Raw genomic sequence first — 22,573 nt, forward strand, 5'->3', positions numbered from 1 at the left:
CCATGGTGAGGTTGTGTTTTAGCCACTGGAACCTTCTGTATTTTTTCCCAAATGATTATAAATTGGAGGCCTGGTGACAACCTGTTTATTACCCGACATAAATACCATGATCCATTGAGATAAGTTGCATCTGGGATGGACATCAGCAGCAAAATTACATTCTTTCAAGTGCCAGTGGCAGACTAAAAATTAATAAATTGCTCTGTAAATGCTGCAGATACTTAAGAAAAAATTGGTCAGCTAATTTAGCACAGCTTGAACTAAGGATACCTTTTGCTGGCTGCAGTCTGGAGTAATGTTGTCGGAGCCTTTATTAATTGCACTTCGCAAGCAGTGACAGTTTTGTTGCTACTGGCAACTTTCTTCATTAAACTTAAAGCCTGTGTCAAATCCCATTAGCTGAACTGTGGGTACATCACATTTGTATTCTTCACGATCTCCCAGTATGACAGTTCCAGTTGTGTGGAGACAAGGCGGAGGAGACAGTCTCTAATGTAATAAACCGTGCAACCCGTTGTCGTTTGGACTGAAGTGTGTCAATCACGACGAGCGGCGAGAAACTTACCGATGATTCCCTTTTTAATAGTGGAGAGTAGAGTGATTTAACTTGTTGATTTTTATTTAAACAAGGTTACTTCCCCCATTAGGACTTGGAGCCAGCTCCGGCTTTAACTACTTTGATGAGCAAGTTGTGTGATGGGCATCGCACTGTGGGAGGAAATGAACAGGATAATGATGAGAAGGTCAACTTGGTTCTCCAGCCTTTGAGAGAGGGCGTAGCTTATGGATGCTAATGTCCCTGACACACCAGGTGCTCACAGTATACAGAATGAACTCCCTAAGCTGCAGCAGCTCTGGTTTGCTGCTCAGTGCTTCAGAAACATTTTACAAGAAGATGATAAGGTCCAGTGTTGCTCTGTTGCCCCTCTTCAGAATAACCTTTATGGGTGAAGATTTTCTCTGTGCACCAGGTGTAGAGAGATCTTAAAAGTGTTTATACAAATGCATTTGCAGTTTTGCTTCACCAAATGCATCGAAAACATTTTTCCCTGCATTGGCCAACTAACCCAGAACAAATTACATTGCCTGTGTATTTCATTAATGGTGTTGAATATGAAATTCAGGAGCCTTTTTTTCATTGAGGCTGTAAAATGTCAAGAGGCTGAATCACACTGAGGCTATAATAGGGGGCTCTAAGATGAAGAAAGATAATTTTAGGTGGAAAGGAACAATTAATATTAATACTAGAAAGGGAAACACACTCATTATTTCACATGTATTGAGGGAGGTTGGAGAGTGCTACACTCTATCCAAATCTTTTATATGTTTACTTGAAGCATGTGTGAGCTGTGTTTCAAATCTTTTAAAATCATATGGAAAGTACTTTAATGCCACCTTTTTGAGCATCTTTTAAATTAAAATTTGTCTTATAAATATGTTTGATCAGAAATGGAATCTGATTAGTAGGTGGGCCATAATCTGTTAGCAGGTTCCTAGAATAGTCTCTAAATATCAAACGCAGCAATAGGTATCCTCTTATACTTAGAACAAGTGATCCAGCAGATTCTGTGCCGGAACTGGGCACCTTGAGGTAAGTAAGGCATTCAGCTACTGCCCTGTAATTTTAATTATGGTTTTGTCCCTTATTCCAGCAGTCAGTGTGCTAGAGCATTCGTTATAGTCTTAATACTGTATATATAGGATGGGGAATAGCCTAACCGAATCAAAAACAATCTTCAAAAACAACAACTTGCGTTTATGTAGCGCCTTTAACGTAGTAAAACCTCCCAAGGCGCTTCACAAGAATGATTTTCAAATAAAATTTGACACCAAGCCACGTGAGATATTAGGACAAAAGAGATAGATTTTAAGAAGCATTTTAAAGGAGGAGAGAGAGGCGGAGAGGTTTAGGGAGGGAATTCCAGAGCTTAGGGCCTAGGCAGCTGAAGGCACGTCCGCCAATGGTGGAGCGAAGGAAATCGGGGATGCGCAAGTGGCAAGAATTAGAGGAGTGCAGAGACCCCGGAGGGTTGTAGGGCTGGAGGAGGTTAGAGATAGGGAGGGGCGAGGCCATGGAGGGATTTGAAAACAATGATGAGAATTTTAAAATTGAGGCGTTCCCAGACCGGGAACCAATGTAGGTCAGCGAGTACAGGGATGATGAGTGAACAGCACTTGGAACGAGTTAGGATACGGGCAGCAGAGTTTTAGATGAGCTCAAGTTTATGGAGGGTGGAAGAAGGGAGGCCAGGCAGGAGAGCATTGTCTTGTAGCACAATGTTTTCTGGCACCTGATGAGCACATTATTTGCTTTCATCACAAGCTCAAATGGGGGCCCACAAAAAGTCGACTACAACAAGGAACCTGGGTCGCTCACTAACTACGTAAAGTATTCATGATTTAGAGCGAAAAAACACCCGATTAAAGAAAGAAAGACTTGCCTTTAACAGCCACAGGAGGTCCCAAAGCACTTTACAGCCAATGAAGTACTTTTGAAGTGTAGTCACTGTTGTAATGTAGGAAGCGCAGCAGCCAATTTGTGCACAGCAAGATCCCAGAAACAGCAATGTGATAATGACCAGATAATCTGTTTTTAGTGATGTTGGTTTAGGGATAAATATTGGCCAGGACACCGGGGAGAACTCCCCGCTCTTCAAAATATTGTCATGGGATCTTTTACGTCCACCTGAGATGGCAGACGGGGCCTCATGAGCAGCACAGAACCCCAACACGATGACACTGTTTTGTGTTAGTGCCACTGGGTTCCTGAAGCGCCCATCTTCCCTGCAGCTGGGTTTGGTTGTTACTCTTGGGTGCTTGCAGCCAAATGAACAAGACCCCTGCCTCGGGGATCCAACAGTGCCTGCGCAATATAAAAGCACCTAATCTTGGCCAGGTTATCGGGGAGAGGCGACGAGCAGAGGTGAGGTGATCCTTTTACAGGGACGATGGGAACATGAGCAGGCATGTCACATTTGCAAGCCACTTGAGAAGAGAAGCAAGTGGTGAGGCAGTCCCTGAGAAATGATGGGAGCAGCCAAAAAGAACAGAGAAAATCAATGATGAAGTTGGATTAAAAAAAAAGAAAAAATATAATCTATATACAACGACATTACATAAAATGAGACCTACCTCAGAGACAGAAGCTATAACACTCCCCCAGATTACAGATGATAAACCACTCCAGCATGGCTTTCATTGAATCTCTTAACGATTACTTCCTCCTAGGTAAATATGTAATATTATAGTTACATTTCACACAGAAGCCCATTGTTGACTAGCTCAGAGGTGCTGAAGGGGAAGTGATAAAGATTTAATTGCCGGGCACAGCTTCTTGTTTTCTGAACAGGGATACCGCTCCGCGAGCAGTCTGAACACCACCTCATGTGCAAATGATAGTCCCAGGGGAGAGTTTCGTACGACCCATCATTAGCTGTTTGCACTGTTGCAGTAATGATCAGAGAGATTTAACCTGATAGTGTGAGTTACTGCCCTTTGGCACCCTAATGCTTCAGCCTCACTGACTGATTGGCTCAGTTAGCACAAATCTCTGGTGGCAAGCACAATCAATAAATCTTTGTTGGTAAATAATTGCTATTGAGTAGAGTTTTAATATAAATTTATGAGCGGTGTTTTATCATTGCTTGTGGGTACCATGCAATGCTGAATGATAGATTTCAGATCTTGCTTACATTTGTTATATATACAAGCTTTTAATATGAAGTGTTTTCTGCATTATTTAAGTATTGTAGACTTACAGTTCAGCCCCTTTGCCTTTTCCTCATGAGTACAATAATGGGAATTGAAAGTTCACGACCGATCTAGAAACTGACTGAGGAATATACTTCCCACCATGTGTGATGTCTTATTGAGACCACTCAAAGCAGAATTAGATATTAAGCTTCTCAGAACAGAAACAAACTTGGATTAAACTGAAATAAATAGGGAAAAGCAAAAATCAAACTTGCAAATGTATTCCTACTTGATATTTTCTTACCTTCTGCCTTTACAAGTCTTCCAAGTGTTCTTAATTTGCAATCAGTACTCTGCCTGCTTTACTTCTTTCTCCTTTTAGGGAAAAAACAAATTAAAATGTTTCCAACAATCTATCTTTGGCACTGTGTTTTTGCCATTTCATTTATCTCTTTCATTCTCTATTATTTTTCCTTGCATCATTTCCACCTCCAATCCTGTGGATAAAGGGTTTGAAGCTCAGCTCTGGGTTCAGGTCACCGACCTAGGATTTTCCACATGTGCGTGACTCCAAACCACACCATGACCATCGTCTTCGGTCCCTGCCACAAACTCTGTTCCCTAGGCACCGACTCCATCCCTCTCCCTGGCCGCTGTCTGAAGCTGAACCAGATCGTTCACAACTTGGCGTTCTGTTTGACCCTGAGCTGAGCGTCCGACCACATATCCGCTCCATAACCAAGACCGCCTGCTTCCACCTCTGTAATATCTCCCGTCTCCGCCCCGCCTTAGCTTATCTGCTGCTGAAATCTTCGTCCATGCCTTTGTTACCTCTAGACTTGACTATTCCAATGCTGTCCTGGCCGGTCTCCCATCTTTCACCCTCCAAAAACTTGAGCTCACCCAAAACTCTGCTGCCCGTATCCTAACTCGGACCAAGTCGTCTTCACTCTTCACCCCTGTGCTCACTGACCTACATTGGCTCTCGGTCTGGCAACACCTCGATTTTAAAATTCTCATCCTTGTTTTCAAATCCCTCCATGGTCTCGCCTCTCCCTAACCAACACTAAGGGCAGTTCACCTATTCGTCACTAACCGACACTAAGGGCAGTTCACCCGTTCCTCACTGACCGACACTAAGTTCTGCTGGCACTTCACCCGTTCCTCACTGACCGACACTAAGGGCAGCAACACCTCGATTTTAAAATTCTCATCCTTGTTTTAAAATCCCTCCATAGCCTCACCTCTCCCTATCTCCTCCAGCCCTACAACCCTCCGAGATCTCTGACTCCTCCAATTCTGGCCTCTTGCCTATCCCCGATTTTAACCGCTCCACCATTGGCGGCCGTGCCTAGGCCCTAAGCTCTGGAATTCCCTCCCGAAACCTCTCCACCTCTTCACCTCTCTCTCCTCCTTTAAGATGCTCCTTAAAGCCTACCTCTTTGACCAAGCCTTTTGTCTCCCGTCCTAATATCTCCTTATGTGGCTCTGTGTTAATTTTTTTTGATAATGCTCCTGTGAAGCACCTTGAGATGTTTTACTATGATAAAGGCGCTATATAAATGCAAGTTGTTGTTGCTGTTATCTATCAGCTGAGCCATCAGGGAGCTCAAGCTTTTTTTTAACAGTTTGGAGTTCTTCCTGTATCCTAAGTGCTTTGTTTGTGTGCTAATTTGATTTTGGGTATGCTCGAACTGTAATAATCCTACTTTGGCACACGATTGACCCCTGTAACCCTCAGGCAGAATGCCATGTATTTGGGAACTGCTCAGAAAGAAGCCTGCTCCCTCAGGACAGGTAGACAAGATAGCCATCAGATTACATGAGGCAAGGCAGAGCTATATACATCCTCTGATAAAGCCTATGGGATGGCCTTAATAGAGGAGATCTGTAGGCTGATTCTTTGAAGTCCGCCTGCACCTTAGTGATAAGAATCAGCTTATCTTATTGTACCATTATCACTGGCACTGTTGGAGAACCCATTTCTATCGACCTTGTGGAGGCGGAACATTGGGTTCATTCAAAGGTACTTATTGTCACATAACAAACTTGTTTATGCTTACACTGGTGAAGAGTTTACTGCAGGCAACATCCATCATCTTGAAGCAGTGGCATGTCGATTTTGTCATTACTTGCTGGATATGCTCCTACTTCTAAAGACTCTTTTAGATGTAGTTAGATTTAATTTGATGCTTCAGGGCTGTGAAATAATGTGTTACAAGAACTAAATGTAATAAATTTTAAAAAAATCTTCATTTAAATTTTTTGCCACTTGTGCTTGGTAACCAATGCTGCCACCAGAACATACAGGTTATTTTTAATGGATTAAGAAGTATCTCTCTCTTTCTTTCCAGTTCCACGCAATCCATACAGTGTCAGCTATGGCTCAGTTGGTAGCGCACTTGCCTCTGAGTCAGAAGGTTGTGGGTTCAACCCCACTCCAGAGACTGGAGTACAAAATCTAGGCTGACATTCCAGTGTAGTACTGAGGGAGTGCTGCACTGTCAGAATCGCTGTCCTTTGGGTGAGACTTTAAACCGAGTCCCCTTCTACCCTCTCAGGTGCACATGAAGGATCCCCCGGCAGTATTTTGAAGAAGAACAGGGAGTTCTCCCCAGTGTATCCATGGTGTCCTGGTCAATATTTATCCCTCAGGCAACATCACTAAAACAGATTATCTGGTCATTATCACATTACTGTTTGTGGGACCTTGCTGTGTGCAAATTGGCTGCTGCGTTTCCGACGTTACAATTACACTTTAAAAAAAAGTACTTCAGTGGCTGTAAAGTACTTTGGGATGTCCTGAGATTGTGAAAAGTGTTATATAAATGCAAGCTCCTTTCTTTCTTTATCCCAAACCACATGTCTGTGATAGTGGAGGGTCAACAAGCTGCCTACAGGCCTCTGCCAGTGCTGCTCTGAGCTATGTGGCGGGAGTCATAATCTACTTTGTGGTATATTGTTTTGATAACTGTGTTAAAGCAAAGCCTGTGCTTCCCAGTGGCTTAGCTGTTCGATTCACCATACGTGATAGTTTTGAGTCATACAGATGTGGAAAGTCCACGGTTGGCAGCCTGTTAACCCAATGCTGATGCTCAAACCCTATATCCAACCTATCAGCAAGACCACTAACTTCCATCTTTGCACCATTACTTGCCTCCACCCCTATCTCACCCTCTTTTCCAGATTTGATTTTTCCAATGCCCATCTTATCCTCCACCCTCCATAAACTCCAACTTTTCCACAACTCTACTGCCTGCATCCGGCCTGCACTAAGTTCTGCTGTCAGTTCACCCGTTCCTCACTGACCGACACTAAGGGCGCTAAATTGGGCCGTGTAGCGCCCGTTGTTTCAGCGCTACACGGCCTCTTCGACATCCAAGATGGCATCTTGGATGCACACGCACGTTTCCAGCATGACGTGCGCCAGACGTCATCTTGGTGTAGGAGTTAGCGCAGGTGCAGATAACGAACACTGGAATCATGTAAAGTAGGGAGTAAATGGCTTCAATCAGTGTGCAACGCTGATTTAAAATGATAGACACCATTTTGGGACTTAACGCTCAACTCAAGGCACAGTCTTAACCTCGACCATCTGAACGTGTCTTAGAGTAGCTGGAGGGTCCCCCACCGGTGCTATTTAAAGGGACCATGCAGGATTTATAGGTTAATGGCTGGATTATTGCTTCTGGCTGCCGAGACATTTGTAACTGTTTTTGGAGGTCTCCTATACTTGAATACTAGGACTAGGGGGCATAGCCTAACATTTAGAGCCAGGACATGCAGGAGTGAAGTTAGGAAATGCTTCTGCATGCAAAGGTTGGGAGAAGTTTAGGAGTCTCTTCTGCAAACGGCAGTTGATGCTAGCTCAATTGTGAATTCTAAATCTGAGATTGATAGATTTCTGTGAACCAAAGGTATTAAGGGATATGGGGCTAAGGTGGAAATATGGAATTAGGTCACAGGTCCACCATGATGTCATTGAATGGCGAGACAGGCTCGAGGGGCTGAATGCCACTGCCACTTGCTGCCTACTGATATGCGCTACCTTCTCCTGCAAGAAAGCGGGCAATGTGCCTGTTATGTATGAATAGCGGCCAGTGTGTGTGGCCTGTGAGTTGTGGTTCGGCGGCTTGCAACTGTGGTAATGTGTGAGGGTGAGAGGAAGCATCTGATTGGAAGAGTTGAGTACTGATGGAAAGAGTTTGTTGGTAGGTGGGTGTTGGGGGGGTTTAGTGTATGGAGGAGTGGATGCGGCTAGCAGTGCAGTTGGTAGGAGATGCCACTTAATAGTTGACCTCACTCACCTTGACCACTCATGTCAAAGCATTGAACTTCTTCCTGTACTGCATCCATGTTCATGATGCTGTGCGTCTGGCATTGACTTCATCCCCTACTGCCTCCCACTGCATTTTGGGTGTATGTCTGGAGGGCCTCTTGCTCCCCCCTCGGATGTAGGATGTCTCTCCTTCTGTCCACCTCTTGCACCAAGGCCTCTGGTGCATCAGCAGAGAACCTTGGTGCATGGACTCTCAGATCGGCAGATTGGTGAGGTCTGGCATGCAGATTGGAGGATGTGGGATTTAGTGGTGCGCAACCTTTATTCAATGTTTTAACATAACTCATCAGTATGCAAACATAGGGATGGGACCTGCATCTGTGCTTTACGTGTACGATGTCTGATCTCCGTTCAGATTCCGTGCAGACAGCAGGCTGTTATATTCAGCAAATAACAGGTACCAGCTACCTTTAAGAGATTTCTAACAGACAGCCTGCCTTTAAGAGATTGGAGCTGCCTCTGCTGGTGGAAAGTGAGAATTGCATGGAATCCTCATTCAACACTGATTTCCAACGCAGATTGCAAGTGAGTCCTCAGGCCTGACGAAAATCTCGTCCTGCCTGCGCAGGGTAATAGCAGATCGTGCTACTTCCGCCCAAAGACAGGCTCTATCTACTTTTTCCCCTAAGTTCTGCTGGCATTTCACCCATTCCTCACTGACCGATACTAAGTTCTGCAGGCACATCACCCGTTCCTCACTGACCAGCACTAACTTCCTGTCTACCAATGATTCAAATTTAAAATCCCCGTCCTCACCTACAAACCCCTTCGTGACCTCCTCCACTCTACTTCTGAAACTCCCTTCCTGACTCTGGCCTTATGTCCCTCTCCCCCCATCCTTCCACTCTATCTTTAGTGGCAGAGCTTTCGCCTGTTTCGGCCCTACTCTCTTGACTGCCCTCCCTAACCTCTCTACCTTTCTACTTTTCTCCACATCTTTAAAAGTCTCTTTTAATCCCATCTTTTCAACTAAGCCTTCAGTCACCTTTCATTAACTCTCCCACTAACGCCCGGTATCTGTTCATTTGCAAGTTGTTCGATTCCTGGCCTTTGCTAAGTTTGATGATCTCATTGGAGCAATGGTGGAGCTACCAAATGGTATCCTCAATGGCCATGTGCTAGGGAGTGGAAAAATAAGACCGGTTTCCTGCTCCTGGAGTGACTTACATTCATGGACTTTGGGCAAGGATACGTTGAGGCCCAGTGTAACACCCCATGGTTGAGTAGGCTGCTTGCACTCACCATCTAGGATCAAGTGTGAACAGTGGCCACTTTGATGATGTACAAAGGTGATGTCTGTGGGGTTGTACCCCAAGATCAAGTCACTGCTTTAAAGAGGGGAGAGGAGAATTTTTTTGTGAATTTTGTTGATCTTCAAGGTGCACGATGTTACTGCTGGGGAACAGAACACTATTCATTTTGGGATCCCAGTGTCAGTATTGACCAGCATGCTGGGGTAAAAACAGACAATGCTGCAAAACACTCAGCAGATCAGGCAGCATCTGTGGAGAGAGAAACAGAGTTAGCATTTCAGTTCGATGACCTTTCAACTGGGAACTGGATTAGACTGCTCATAGTTATTTTCTGTAAGACTCTTAGACAGAGGAGACTGGCCTGGATTTGAACCCAGCTTCCAAAGGTGAAAGGTCATCAAAATTCAGGCTCACATGAATTGGCCATATTTATTGCAAATGACTAGTGTCATGTGAATTTGATGAAAATATGGAGGGTTCTATGGAAGAACAAGGTTTGGAGTGATGGGAGGGGAATGAGCTGAATAAGTCACTCCAGAAATAAAGTGTTGAGGAATTTAGACTTGACCTGTGCACACAACAAAATACTGTGTCAGCTCCGCTAATCAGGGCACCAATATCCTTTGTACTGTCACGTTACAAAGAGCAGCAAGACATTCCATAGGCTAAGAATAATTCTACAAGTTATTCAGGAAGAAATGTTATGGAAATATGGCTGGAACTTTTGAACTTTCTACATCTGCTGTGACCTGACACTGTAATGAGAGCTTATACTCAGATCTCTGCTGCTTCTTCCATTCAGATTTGATTGCTCTCCGTTTTTTTTCCCACTTGTTTATTTTTTAATATAAAAGTTGATCAAGCTTTCATGGTAACAACTATGATAACTGTTTTAACACTTCAAAATTAGTGTTATAAGTCAAAAAAGGAGGGGAAAAAACAAGGAACATATAAATAGAGTAACAGAGTTATTTTATAGTGTTGTATATCATGGAATAAGACATGAAACAGATGTTATAAGGTATTTGATATAGGTACAATGTCATATACAGAAGGTAAAAATGCTAGGGCGCGAAAGACTTGCATATTGATTTTGTAAGGTTGAGGACAGGTGGTTGTATGGTAGATCCAGTGTCGCCTGGTTGAATCCCAGGATTCAAGTAGAGTTTTTTGAATTTGTTTTAATTTTCCACCCATGCCAAGTGTTGGAGAAGCACATACTGATAAATGTGAGTCGAGGAGGTGGGAAAGGGTTCAACCATTGAGGCTGGCGGTGACCATTCTTTTGGATGCTGTCACTGTTTCCAGGAGTGGGCAAGTAATGTCCAGGAGGCGCATTCAGGCTTTCGACTTTCAGAGCCCCTAAAATTGTACGACTCAAAAAAGTTAGATTGCCGAATATCACGCAATGTATGGCTGCAAAATGGAGCCAGAGGAGACTATTTGGTATTGAAATAAACTCTAATATGCAAGCTCGCTTACACTCTCTTTCTTAAATCTATTTTGTTTTTTCTTAGGGTATGTTACTAAAGAGGAGTGGGAAGTCCTTAAACAAAGAGTGGAAGAAGAAGTATGTAACGCTGTGTGATAACGGGCTCTTGACGTATCATCCTAGTTTACATGTAAGTACATGACTTCATCTGACTCTTTTCAAACCCCGGACAATTCACACTCCTGGACAGGCTGAAGGAGCTGCTTTTACTAGAATTGAACTGGTGGAAATGTCCACATAAACAATGAGGTTGTTTCTAACTTTGGATTTCAACATCACTGTCTTTTAGGATTTTGCTTAAAGTCACTATGAGATTAACACAAAATTTACAGCACAGAAAAAGGCCATTCGGCCCAACTGGTCTATACTCCACCCGAGCCTCCTCCCACCCTACCTCATCTCACCCAATCATCATATCCTTCTATTCCTTTCTCCCTCATGTTTATCTAGCTTCCCCTTAAATGCATCTATGCTATTCGTCTCAACTACTCCTTGTGGTAGCGCGTTCCATATTCTCACCACCCTCTGGGTAAAGAAGTTTCTCCTGAATTCCTATTTGGATTTATTAGTGACTATCTTATATTTATGGCCCCTAGTTTTGGGCTCCTGCACAAGTTGAAACATCTTCTCTATATTTACCCTATCAAACCCTTTCATAATCTTAAAGACCTCTATCAGATCTGTCTGACCCCTCAGTCTTCTTTTCTAGAGGAAAAAGCCTCAGCCTGTTCAGTCTTTCCTGATAGGTATAACTTCTCAGTTCTGGTATCATCCTTGTAAATCTTTTTTGCACTTTCTCCAGTGCTTTTCCAGGTTGAATGGTGCCTGCGCCCCACCACTGAGTAGTGCTGTATATTGGCACGCAAACAAGCTACTCAGCCACGCTACCCTCCCCAACTCCAATATCTATTTGACGAGGGCTTGAACTATCTGCCATGAAGTAGGAAATGAGGACATCAATTTTTTCATCCCAGCGGGAATTAGCCCTGAAAAAAACTCACTGTTTATTTCCTTATTCCCTGCATTGCTCCCGCGCGCGCCCCCCCCCCCCCAATTCTTCTGGAGGCACTAACTTGCGCTGGGGTCTATTGGCAGCCCAATGGTGCCTCATCCAAGTCTTTATGTGTGTGGCCAAAGATAGTGACCATCCCCAGGCCATTTGCCTATGGAGGGAATCATAGCTCATTCTCTCCCCACCTGATATATACAAAATATAGACACTCACATGCATGCACCTATCCACACACAAACAAAGGCCTCGATTTTTCACGGGAGGGCGGGATGGGTGCCGGGGAGCCCGGGAGCATATAGCATACCCGGAGAGTTCAGGGATGTGGAGGCCCAGCCAATCTTAATGGTAGGGCCTCGTATAATTAAAAGCTCCCGAAGACCCGCCGAACAGCAGGCCAGATTCACTACCTGGCCGGCAGGAATTTAGCCGCAGAAGGCCGCAGCAAGGGACCTGTGGGGGTAGGGAGGACAGGCCTCTAAGTGATTGGAGGGAGGGGTGGGGGTGGGCAGACCGGAGCTGGGGCAGCCCAAGGACTCCTTGCGGGGCCTGGGGAGGAGCACTGCTGCTGCTTCTGGCCCACAAGGAGTTCTAAAAGAAGCAAAACTTACCTGGGCCTCTTCTGGCCAGTTGGCTCTTCCCTGGTTCTGTTGCCGGGCTCCAGACAGTGTGGGACTCCCCCGGCTTCAAGTTAAGATTACATTGCGGCACCGATGGCGTCATCGAGCCATCATTTTTTAATGTTAAGCAGGCCCCCGCCTGCTTTTAACGGGATCCTCGTCCAGGACCTGATTCACAGTCATTAATATTATGGCAGCCGGGAACACAGCAGGTTGGAGCCGGGAGCTAAATTTTCAAATTTTAACCTCTCCCACACACAATTCTCGCTGGGCGAGGGTGGTTAAAATCCCTGCCAATGTCTTCCTTTTCAGCAGAGATCACTGGATAATGATCGGGGAAATAGCTCTGGCAGTCTTTCTTTCCCCTGTTCCCTAGTCCAGGGATAGTTATACTGCCCTTACCACCAAAGTAGCCCAGCGCATACCAGAGATCAAATCCAGGACCTTTCTGGAGTTTATGGCTCTGTACTCTTGTTCTATGAAAGATGGCTGGAGCACATTTCAAAAGCTGTAGTTGTTGCTTGTGATCTAAATTTACTCCTGCATAAGCTGATACATGGCCAAACTTCATGTGTACATCTGCACAGTCATTGTTGGTGGGCTATTTGAATGTGGAGTGTATCTCAGCCCAACCCACTGAATGTTCACACCACCAGCTTTTAGCTGCACAGTTTAGCTCATAACAGGGAAAAGCTAATCTATGACATCAAAGAATTGTGTTACGAAGAAAGACTGGAGAAACTGGTGCTTTTCACCTTTGAAGGGAAGCAACGGAGAAGGGACCTTATAGAAGTTTACAAGATACTAAACAGTGTAGATAAGGTAACCCTGGAGCACTACTTCAAGGTATGCTAGGATGCTGGAATAAAGGAACAAAGGGCTCCAACTGCTGAAAAGAAAGTTTAGGACAAATGTCAGGAAGAACTTCTTCAAACAAAGAGTGATCAACACCTAGAATGGTCTTCTGGGTTAGGATGTTGGAGGTGAAAACCTTCGACTCATTGAACAGACAGATGATAGAATCCAAGTCTTTTTGTACTCTGAATGGATGAGCTGAGCTGAATGGCCTCCCTTACCTGGTTCTATTTTGTGATCAAACCTGGAACCGATTTGTCTGTATGGCTGAGCGTTACACCAGGTGCATATGCCCCTAAGCCATCATGATGAGCAGAGGGGATATTCCATGTCTTCACACAACAGTAAAACATTAAACTGAAGCGTTGTTTGAATTAAAGTGTCAAACGCAAATCCATTTTTACTTGAAGCTATGGCTTCCAATGAATTGAAAGATAGCCGTGTGTGTGTGTGTTTGTGTAACTCTGTGTTTGTGTAACTCTGTTTGTGTGTGTGTGTGTGACCGTGTTTGTATGGCTGACTATGTGTGACTGTGCATGTGACTGACTGTATGTGTGCGTGCCTTACTTTACTGATGGATGGATAGCAAGTCAGCTCTGGAGCACTGACTATTTTTGGTGGAGTTTAATGTTGTCCCTGTTGTGCTATCATTGCATTTTTAACCATTACAATTAAAAATTGCAATAACTAGTGACACCATTGAGCTTCCTTCTTCCTTTGCAGCCATTTACGCTACTGGCAGCTCGTGCTAATGTTTAAATTTCTTGTTTTACGGAAATGAAGCATGATTAAAGTAAACCTGGGGGGCAATTGTCAAAATGACTCCATCTGGAGCAATTTCTAAATTAAAAAATGTACAATAAATTCCTCGTGTGAATGATTTTAAGTATTGGGTTGTGTCCCTGTACACTGGTAATGTTTACACTGGCCAGGAACAGACCCAGGCAGCACACAGTGGCTTCACATCAGGGGAGGTGTGGAATTTTCTTTTTGCTCCTGGTAAGAAGTGTAAGTGACCTTTATGCAAACTTGCAATTGTATAAACAGGAGCTTTTAGCTACTCAGTTCATGTCTTTACACGTCTCTTTAAAAACAAACCCATTGGTTTTAAGAAGAGTAAAATTCCTAACAGAGAGGGGAAATGAGATCCTGGGGCCTTAATAGCCTTTATGCTATTTAGTCCTGCTATGATCAAAAGAACTGAAATGGCCTCACCTATCCTGGGAGAATACGTTGAGGTGACGGGTTCGTTGCGTTGATGGTTCATCGAGGTGACGGGATCGTCGCGTTAACGGTTCATCGAGGTGACGGGATCGTCGCGTTGATGGTTCATCGAGGTGATGGTTTGTTCAGGTGACGGGTTCCTTTCAGGTGTGCTGTGTCAGGAAGAGTGCCTGCAAGTAAAACAAAGCAAGCAGTTTGATTTTTATTTTTGTTTTGATTATATTTATTTTAGACGCTGCTGTTTTATTATGTGCCTGTCAAATGTGAAATATTGTCTATCAAAAAGCAATCTGAAGGCTCTTCTTGTGCCCTTGTGTAGTTGCTGCACAGTATTGGCTGTGCAACTTTAGGCAAGAAATAGCTGATTGTTACATTAGGCTAAGCTGTGAATTAAATGAACCATGTCTTATTTAGGTGCAACTAGCTTTGAAAACGTCTGCCCTCAAGGCCAGTTTATAGCATTTTATGCCTTTAAAATTAGCGCAGCTTCCCATTAGCTGCAGGCTCTGTGTGTTATGCCTTTGAACTCCAGAAGCAACGGGAACCTGGGCAGCTTTTCACAGGTCGGCAGCTTGTTTTGCATCTTTTCCAGACACCGTTTGTCTTGATTATAACCAAAAAAAACTTTAAAGTTTTTTGGGAAATTGGTCGCATTCACTCTCAGAAACAGCTGTTGTTTTGCTTGAGGAGTTACATCTTTGAAGCCTTTTTCAATGGATATTTTTTGCCTTCTGGCCGCAGTAATTGATGGCAATGTTATTCACTGTGGTTTTTCTGTGCATCTTATTGTGTTGAATGGTGTGTTGATTTACGGGCTTTAGGTCCCACTGGTGTGGCCGGTTTTCCTCAATCTACAGAAAGTTAACTGATTCCGTGGAAGGAAGCATCTACCTTGAAGCGTATAATGATAAACAATCCCCACCCCTGCTGTTTCTACATGCTGTTTCTCTGAAATAGCTGACTGTCCTTGTGTTTCCCTCTCCGATCGAACAACTGTAAACCACGCCCTCCCTGGAACACACCCCTCACTGCCTACAGCACACTTAACGACATGGCTTTGAAAGATCTCTCTTTAGAGAGGGCCTCGTCTAATTTAAAAAAAAATAAAAACAGCTTGGGGCGTCAGTCAATTTGAAAGTGAGCTGAGTGACACTTTCTTTGAACGATTCTCTGTCCCTTGTAAAAGTAAGAACGAACTTGCATTTATATAGCGCCTTCGCAACCTCAGGACATCCCAAAGAGCTTTACAGCCAATGAAGTATTTTTGAAGTGTAATGTTGGAAACGTGGCAGATAATTTGCACACAGCAAGGTCCAACAAACAGCAATGAAATAAATGACCAGATAATCTGCTTTAGGTGTTGGTTGAGGGATAAATATTGGCCAGGACACTGGGGAGAGCTCCCTAGCTCTTCTTTGAAATAGTGCCATAGTATCTTTTACGTCCACTTGAGAGGGCAGACAGGGTCTCTGTTTAATATCTCATCCAAAACACGGCACCTTCGACAGTGCAGCACTCCCTCAGTACTGCACTGGAGTGTCGGCCTAGATTATGTGTTCAAGTCCCTGGAGTGGAACTTGAACCCACAACCTTCTGACTCAGAGGCGAGAGTGCTACTCACTCGGTCATGGCTGCCACCTTGTATAGCTCTCTTTCTCTATTCCCTCCCCAGCACATTGTGATGCGGAAGTGCAACCACAGTCACATTTTCACTATGTCCACCATTACTTATACAAAGCTGTGTCGCAGCTATGAACACACTAATCCTAAACTGCACCTACAGGCCTGTGCACACTGGGGGTGAAATTCCACTTTGGCACAACCACAGGTAGCAGATCGACCACTCGTCATACACCCCACCATTAAAGTAAACGGGAAGGAAAATTGGGCGTATAACGGGCGGCCAGTCCGCTGCCAACCCGTTCTGTGCCCCTGCCAAAATGGAATTCTGTCCCGTTGATACAAAACTGCGGCTACAGGCATGTACACAGCTGTTATCACTGCCACATCCACACCTGTACACAGCTGTTATCACCGCCACATCCACACCTGTACACAGCTGTTATCACCGCCACATCCACACCTGTACACAGCTGTTATCACCGCCACATCCACACCTGTACACAGCTGTTATCACTGCTACATACACACCTGTACGCAGCTGTTATCACTGCCACAAACATAACTGAAAACAGCTGTTATCACTGCCACATACACACCTGTATAGAGCTGTGTCCATGACCAAGCTGATAAAATGCTGCGCCTGTTCCCATTTTCATTCACAGCCACATGCACACTGATGCAGAACTATAATTGCAGCAGTATGCACATTGATGCCAAGCTGCAGATGCAGGCATGCTCTACAGAATTTAATCAATAAGCCTCCAGTCCAGGAAGCTCGCTACTAATTGCACTTTACATTGTTACAGAAATGAAGCAGATCCTAATTTCTCAAGGAGCGCTGTAGTGAGAACCACTTTGGAGGTTATGTTAAATTAAAGCCATCTTCCTGTAATTCCAGACACTTCAACTTCCATGGAGTTTGCAATATTTTTAGTTGAAATTAGTTGAGAGATAGAATAAACAATTGGATGCCACTGAGATTTTTATATGTAGTTTTTATTTTAAAAAATCATAGAATCATACAGCACAGAAGTAGGCTATTTGGCCCGTTGTGCCTGTGTCAGCTCTCTGACAGAGCTTTCCAGTTAGTCCCACTCCCCTGCTGTTTCCCCATAGCCCGGCAAATTTTCTCCTTTTCAAAAAGTTAAATCTTATAACTTTGTGAAGAATATATGTTACGTACAGCCAGACTAATCTGCTTTTATGGTAAAATGACCTGATTCGCAAAAACGTGAAGCAAACGTCGGTGCATGCTGCTAGTATGAAAGTGAGAAAACCAACTGTCCTGGCTTCCCAATTAGTGCTTTCCCTAATTTGAGTTGTTTAATTGTTAATGACACCCAAAGGTCCACACAATTAGATTATTAAGTATAATTTCAGTTACTAGACAATTAAGGAAGCTGGTGCGGGAGATAAAAATATTATTGATGAAGATGTTCTGTTGCGTTAGGGAAATCACAAACCAAGATTACAGGGAAAAAATACATTGTTTGAAAACACATTGAGGAATAGGACTCCCATCTGCCTAGTTTTGGACTAGACAGACAGGTTTTTGAATGCGCTATCAAGAATTTCTAAAACTGAAAACAGGACACCAAAAGGCTGCTCTTTAAAATAAAAGATAGTTTTTCCGTCCCCTTGTGCGTTGCCTGATATGGAGCCATTGGTTAATTAAGTATTTAAAATTAGGAAGGTGTCAGCCATGGCTCAGTGGGTAGCTCTTCTGTTTCTGAGTCAGAAGGCTGTGGGCTCAAGTCCCACTCCAGAGAGTTGTGCACATAATCTATGCTGACAATCCAGTGCAGTGCTGAGGGAGTGCTGCACCATCGGAGGTGCCGTCTTTTGGATGAGACGTTAAACCGAGGCCCCGTCTTTCCCCTCAGGTGGACATAAATGATCCTATGGCACTATTTGAAGAAGAGTAAGGGTAATTCTCCTGGTGTCCTGGCCAATATTTAGCCCTCATAACAACATCACTAAAGCAGATTATCTGATCATTATCACATTGCTGTTTGTGGGACCTTGCTGTGCGCAAATTGGCTGCCTTGTTTCCTACATTACAACTGTGACTACACTTCAAAAGTACTTAATTGGCTGTAAAGCGCTTTGGGATGTCCTGAGGTCGTGAAAGGCACTACTGAAATGCAAGTTCTTTTTTTAAACAATTTCACTAAGTAATCCCAAGTTGTAGTGACCTCAGGTAATTCATCTTCCGATTGCTGTGTAAATATTGGCTGTTGCAGTTCTATAAAATACAACAGTGGCTACATTTCAAAAGCACTTCATTGGCTGTGAAACACTTTGGGACATCCTGAGGTTGTGAAAGGTGCTATATAAATACAAGTTCTTTCTTTCCTGCAGAAACATCTTCATTTCTGCTATCATATTGCTGCTTTTTGCCTGTTATATTCCTTCTAATGTTGTACTGAGCTAGACTGGATGAGGTAGTTCTAGTTTCTTTTGGTCTGTTTTGCTAACTGCAATTGCTGCTCCAAAGTTTGGCAAATCCTTCAGATCTGATGAACACAACACTTCCACACCTCCAGGGACAAGGGACGGGGTAGAAAATAGGGGTTCTGCACTCCTCCAGAGTTTTATATATATATATATATAGTCTGTTCAATATATCATCATTTGTCGAGACACCTCTTAGATGTGGGTCTTTCTGTTCAAACTGTGGGCTGGAAGTGTAGAAATCCTAGGATGATGAGATAGACAGCCACGTCCAGCCTTTTATGTTGATGGTGGTATGTCACTGTACATTAAATTTTGGTTCACCACTTACTGCTTCAAGAACTGAGAGGTATAGGCCATTGTGGAATAGATCAGGATCCTGCCTCGCGAAAGTTCTGTGGAAAAGAGCGTCATTGTTTTATGAAGCGGCAGATGAATTTGTAAATAGCTGATCTACCTGTCAAGCAATCTAGGTGATAATCTTTGTGAGAAGTTAAAAAAAAACTCTGCAATTTTTCTAACTTGTTCATGATTACCGTTCTGAAATTTTTCTTGTTAACGTATGAACAAATGTAGCATCTGGTTCCACGTGTGTGTGTACATACATAATTACACACAAAACTCCCATAGAGGAATGTATTTATTCAACCGAACTCTTGAGTATCTTTGTAAGACTTATCCATCTGTTTTGTAAGTTCAGCAAGTTTCAGGGTTTCCATTTTATTCAAAGGACACAATTCAAGAAGCAGCCCTTATATGTAGTGTTCTTTGTCCTCGTGGTATGTTATGATCACTCTTAGCCATCATGACATACAGTAACATACTATTAGTATGTTATTGTATGTCATGATCACTAATGTTATTGTGTGTCATGATCGCTGTTAGGATGTTGTATGTCATGATTGCTATTAGTATGTCCTCATCGTATCTCATGATCACTATTCATATGTCCTCATACTATGTCCTGATCACTATTAGTATGTCCTCATCGTATCTCATGATCACTATTCTTTTGTCCTCATACTATGTTGTGATTGCTGTTAGTAAGTTAGTATATGTTGGCAGTTGATGAACCATGCCAGGGTAATGTTCTGCTATTTTACTTCCTTGGTTAGAGGGGCAGCATTAGCATTGTAAAGTCACTGAATGAGAAACCTTGCCTTGTTTATATATAATCAGGGTACACCACTGCTGCCAGTTGCTTCTGATGCTTCAAATAATTTGTACTAGTAGTTTGAATGAAATCATATTGCAAAAGTTGACAAACTTTCCCTAACAGCATATAATGGAGTTTTCAAAGCAGACTATTTTTGGATCTTCCACAAACTCCCCTTGTCTGAGATTCCTCCCCACCCCACCTTAGAAAATACTGCAACGTCATTCCTTTAAAAGGTAGGTTTATTCATTGCAGAGAGTCTTTAGCCTTTTTCGTAAGTGTGTGGGAATTCTCAGTTCTTTAGGGCTAATAATGCATTGTGTCCATTTTGCTCGATAATTTCCAACAAATGGTAGCGTCGATTAACAAGGGACCATTTCTTTGTGTGGTAGAAGTAGCAGAAGGTTGTGCTGGAGGTATCTGTGCTGATGCTGCAACTGTCTCCCTGTCAGTGCTCAAAGAGCCGTGGTTTTGTGACAGAATCGCGGATCGCTAGCAGGTTTCTCTCATCGCACCTCATTTGCATCTGGGGCATCAATTAGCATGTTTGTTGAGGCTAATTGAATGAAACTCAATCATAGCTCTTAATTGCTTGACTATGTGAAAAGAAATCACATTAATGCAGCTAATTAATTGGATGGCAATAGATGCAACATAATTAGGAGCCCAATGTAAAAACAAGCGGCAGCGTAGGAGCAAAGAGGGTGGATTTGTGCGCCCGGTCACCTAGTTTATTGATGCTCTCTGAGAGGATCAATGGCCCAGAGGCCCTCCCAGTTATGTTTTTGGGGATGATGAACAGCAATAAATGCAAATAGGTTTGCAATTACTATTTTCAAGCTGTTATAGGCCAGAGGTTTGCAAGGACCACACTTGTGGAGACTTGCATCAAGTAGTCTCCAGTGACTTGTTAAGAGTTGTTTGAGTACTTTGGTTTGAATTGCCCTTGTGTCTTGTTAAGATCTTTCTGTTCTGATCAGTACTTGGGACACAAATGACACAACTGATTATAGAGCCGGCATTTGCACATGAAAACCGGGAAGAGCTGGCTTGAATTTGAGATTCTGTTGCGTGTACAATAACTGGGGCTTGATGTTGGCAAATATCTCTGCCAGTATCTGGACAGCTTTACAAGGATAAAATTTATCTAAATAGATCTAAAAGGTGTTGAAAAGTTGATGTTTTTATAAAAACTGCTTTTATCCATGTCTGTATAACATATAAATTATCTGATATTTAAAAAAAAATCTTTTTAGGTGACATATGGACTTGAAGCACAAAAGAGCTAATTTTGAACTTATCCACTCTGCTTTTTTTTATTTGGGGACTAATTCTAAAAATGGACCATTTTAAATGCCAAGATTTTCATATGTATTATTTATGTCTCTGTCCAGGATTATATGCAGAATGTCCACGGGAAGGAGATCGACCTTCTTCGGACCACCGTTAAAGTCCCTGGAAAGCGGCCTCCTCGTGCCACCTCAGCCTGTGCCCCTCTCTCCAGTCCCAAAACAAACGGCCTGCCCAAAGACCTGAGCAGTTTGCACATTTCGCAGAACACGGGTGAGTTGCGCAGCTGGCTACTGGAGAAAGTAGCCGCCGGAAATCGCTGTAGAATTGAGCTTGCAGGCGTGTCTGTAACGATCCTGAATTGCACGCAGCGTACTGTGGTAGTACTGAGTAACTGGAAAGAGGCTCTTATACTTGCTTCCAGTCTAGCGAAGAGACCAGCTCTTAATATGTGCATCTGCAGGTGCCCTCCGTAATTTGATATGAGCTGGCACACTTAATACGGTACAATGCAAAATTAACATAGAGTTTATTTTTTTGCGATTCCCAGTAATTTCTGCGACTAATGGAGCAGCAGAATCATCTCCTGCTATCAGAATAGCGTCTGCCATGTTTCTGCGTCAGTTAGTGAGATGAACAGCTGCCCTGTGAATCGTGGGAACAGCTTAAGGAGATGGAAAAGGACTAAGTCAGAGATAATTAACAAATTAAATGAGGGAAATTAAATGGTACTTCCTGTATCAGATTTTTTTTTTCCGCAGAAGTTGAGACAGTAAAATGGGACCAAACCCTCCCACCCTTGAATAGTCCAATTGGTATTGTGTTTTTTATCCTTTAAAAGGGGCTTTAGCAAAGCTGTCAATACAGATTAGAGAACTTAATCACTGACTTGAAGCTTTAATTTCTTCTGGAGGCACACTCGTTGGTTTATTTACATAAAATTCCTACGGGCACTATTTTAATGCATTTGTTATCCCATTGAAAATAAAAGGGTTAATAACTATGTTAAACCAGTGCACAAAAGAATTTTATGCAAATGCCTTAACCAGTATGATAGCAGGGGAAATTAACCCCCAAGTGTCAAAAAGTTATGCTGAATGTCTCATATGATGTTTCCCTCCTTAAGAAAGTAAAATATGCTCATTGCCATCCATAAAACTGGGAGCGGGGAGTGAAGTCATAGCACCTGCGTTGCAGTTGGAGCTTAGACATGAGAGCTCAACCATTGAGAGGGGAAGTGAAACAACCAAAAAATATACGGCTGCATATAGTGACACCACTATTCCTGGACAGAGTGGAGATGATTGGGTGGAGACTGCACTGCTGTAAGTGACTGGGATTGAATTTACGCACATAATTTGAATTGTGTGACTATCCTCCACTCACTGCATATTGCTGGAGAAATAATCTTGCTATACTCGGGGGGGACCCTGTTTTCTGTAGTTTCGGAAATTAAAAGCACAAGTCCCGCCCTGCCTCCGACTCAGTGGCTGACACAGTGGTGTCATTATTCACTCCGAAAAGATACAGGTGTTTGATCTGTCGTTACTTAATTTGAAATTATT

The 22,573-nt window shown here is 43.2% G+C and overlaps 1 protein-coding gene across 2 annotated transcripts in view; it reads left to right on the top strand.

Moving 5' to 3' along the window:
- Positions 1-22,573, top strand: part of agap1 (ArfGAP with GTPase domain, ankyrin repeat and PH domain 1) — a 655,663-nt gene that overhangs the window by 433,939 nt on the left and 199,151 nt on the right. For both annotated transcript variants that reach the window (XM_067987994.1, XM_067987993.1), the window contains exons 10-11: positions 10,803-10,907; positions 21,113-21,281. In XM_067987994.1, the coding sequence (XP_067844095.1) occupies positions 10,803-10,907; positions 21,113-21,281 (274 nt within the window). The remainder of the gene's footprint in view (positions 1-10,802; positions 10,908-21,112; positions 21,282-22,573) is intronic.

Source organism: Heptranchias perlo, chromosome 7, assembly GCF_035084215.1.
Source record: "Heptranchias perlo isolate sHepPer1 chromosome 7, sHepPer1.hap1, whole genome shotgun sequence".
NCBI classification, from domain to species: Eukaryota; Metazoa; Chordata; class Chondrichthyes; order Hexanchiformes; family Hexanchidae; genus Heptranchias; species Heptranchias perlo.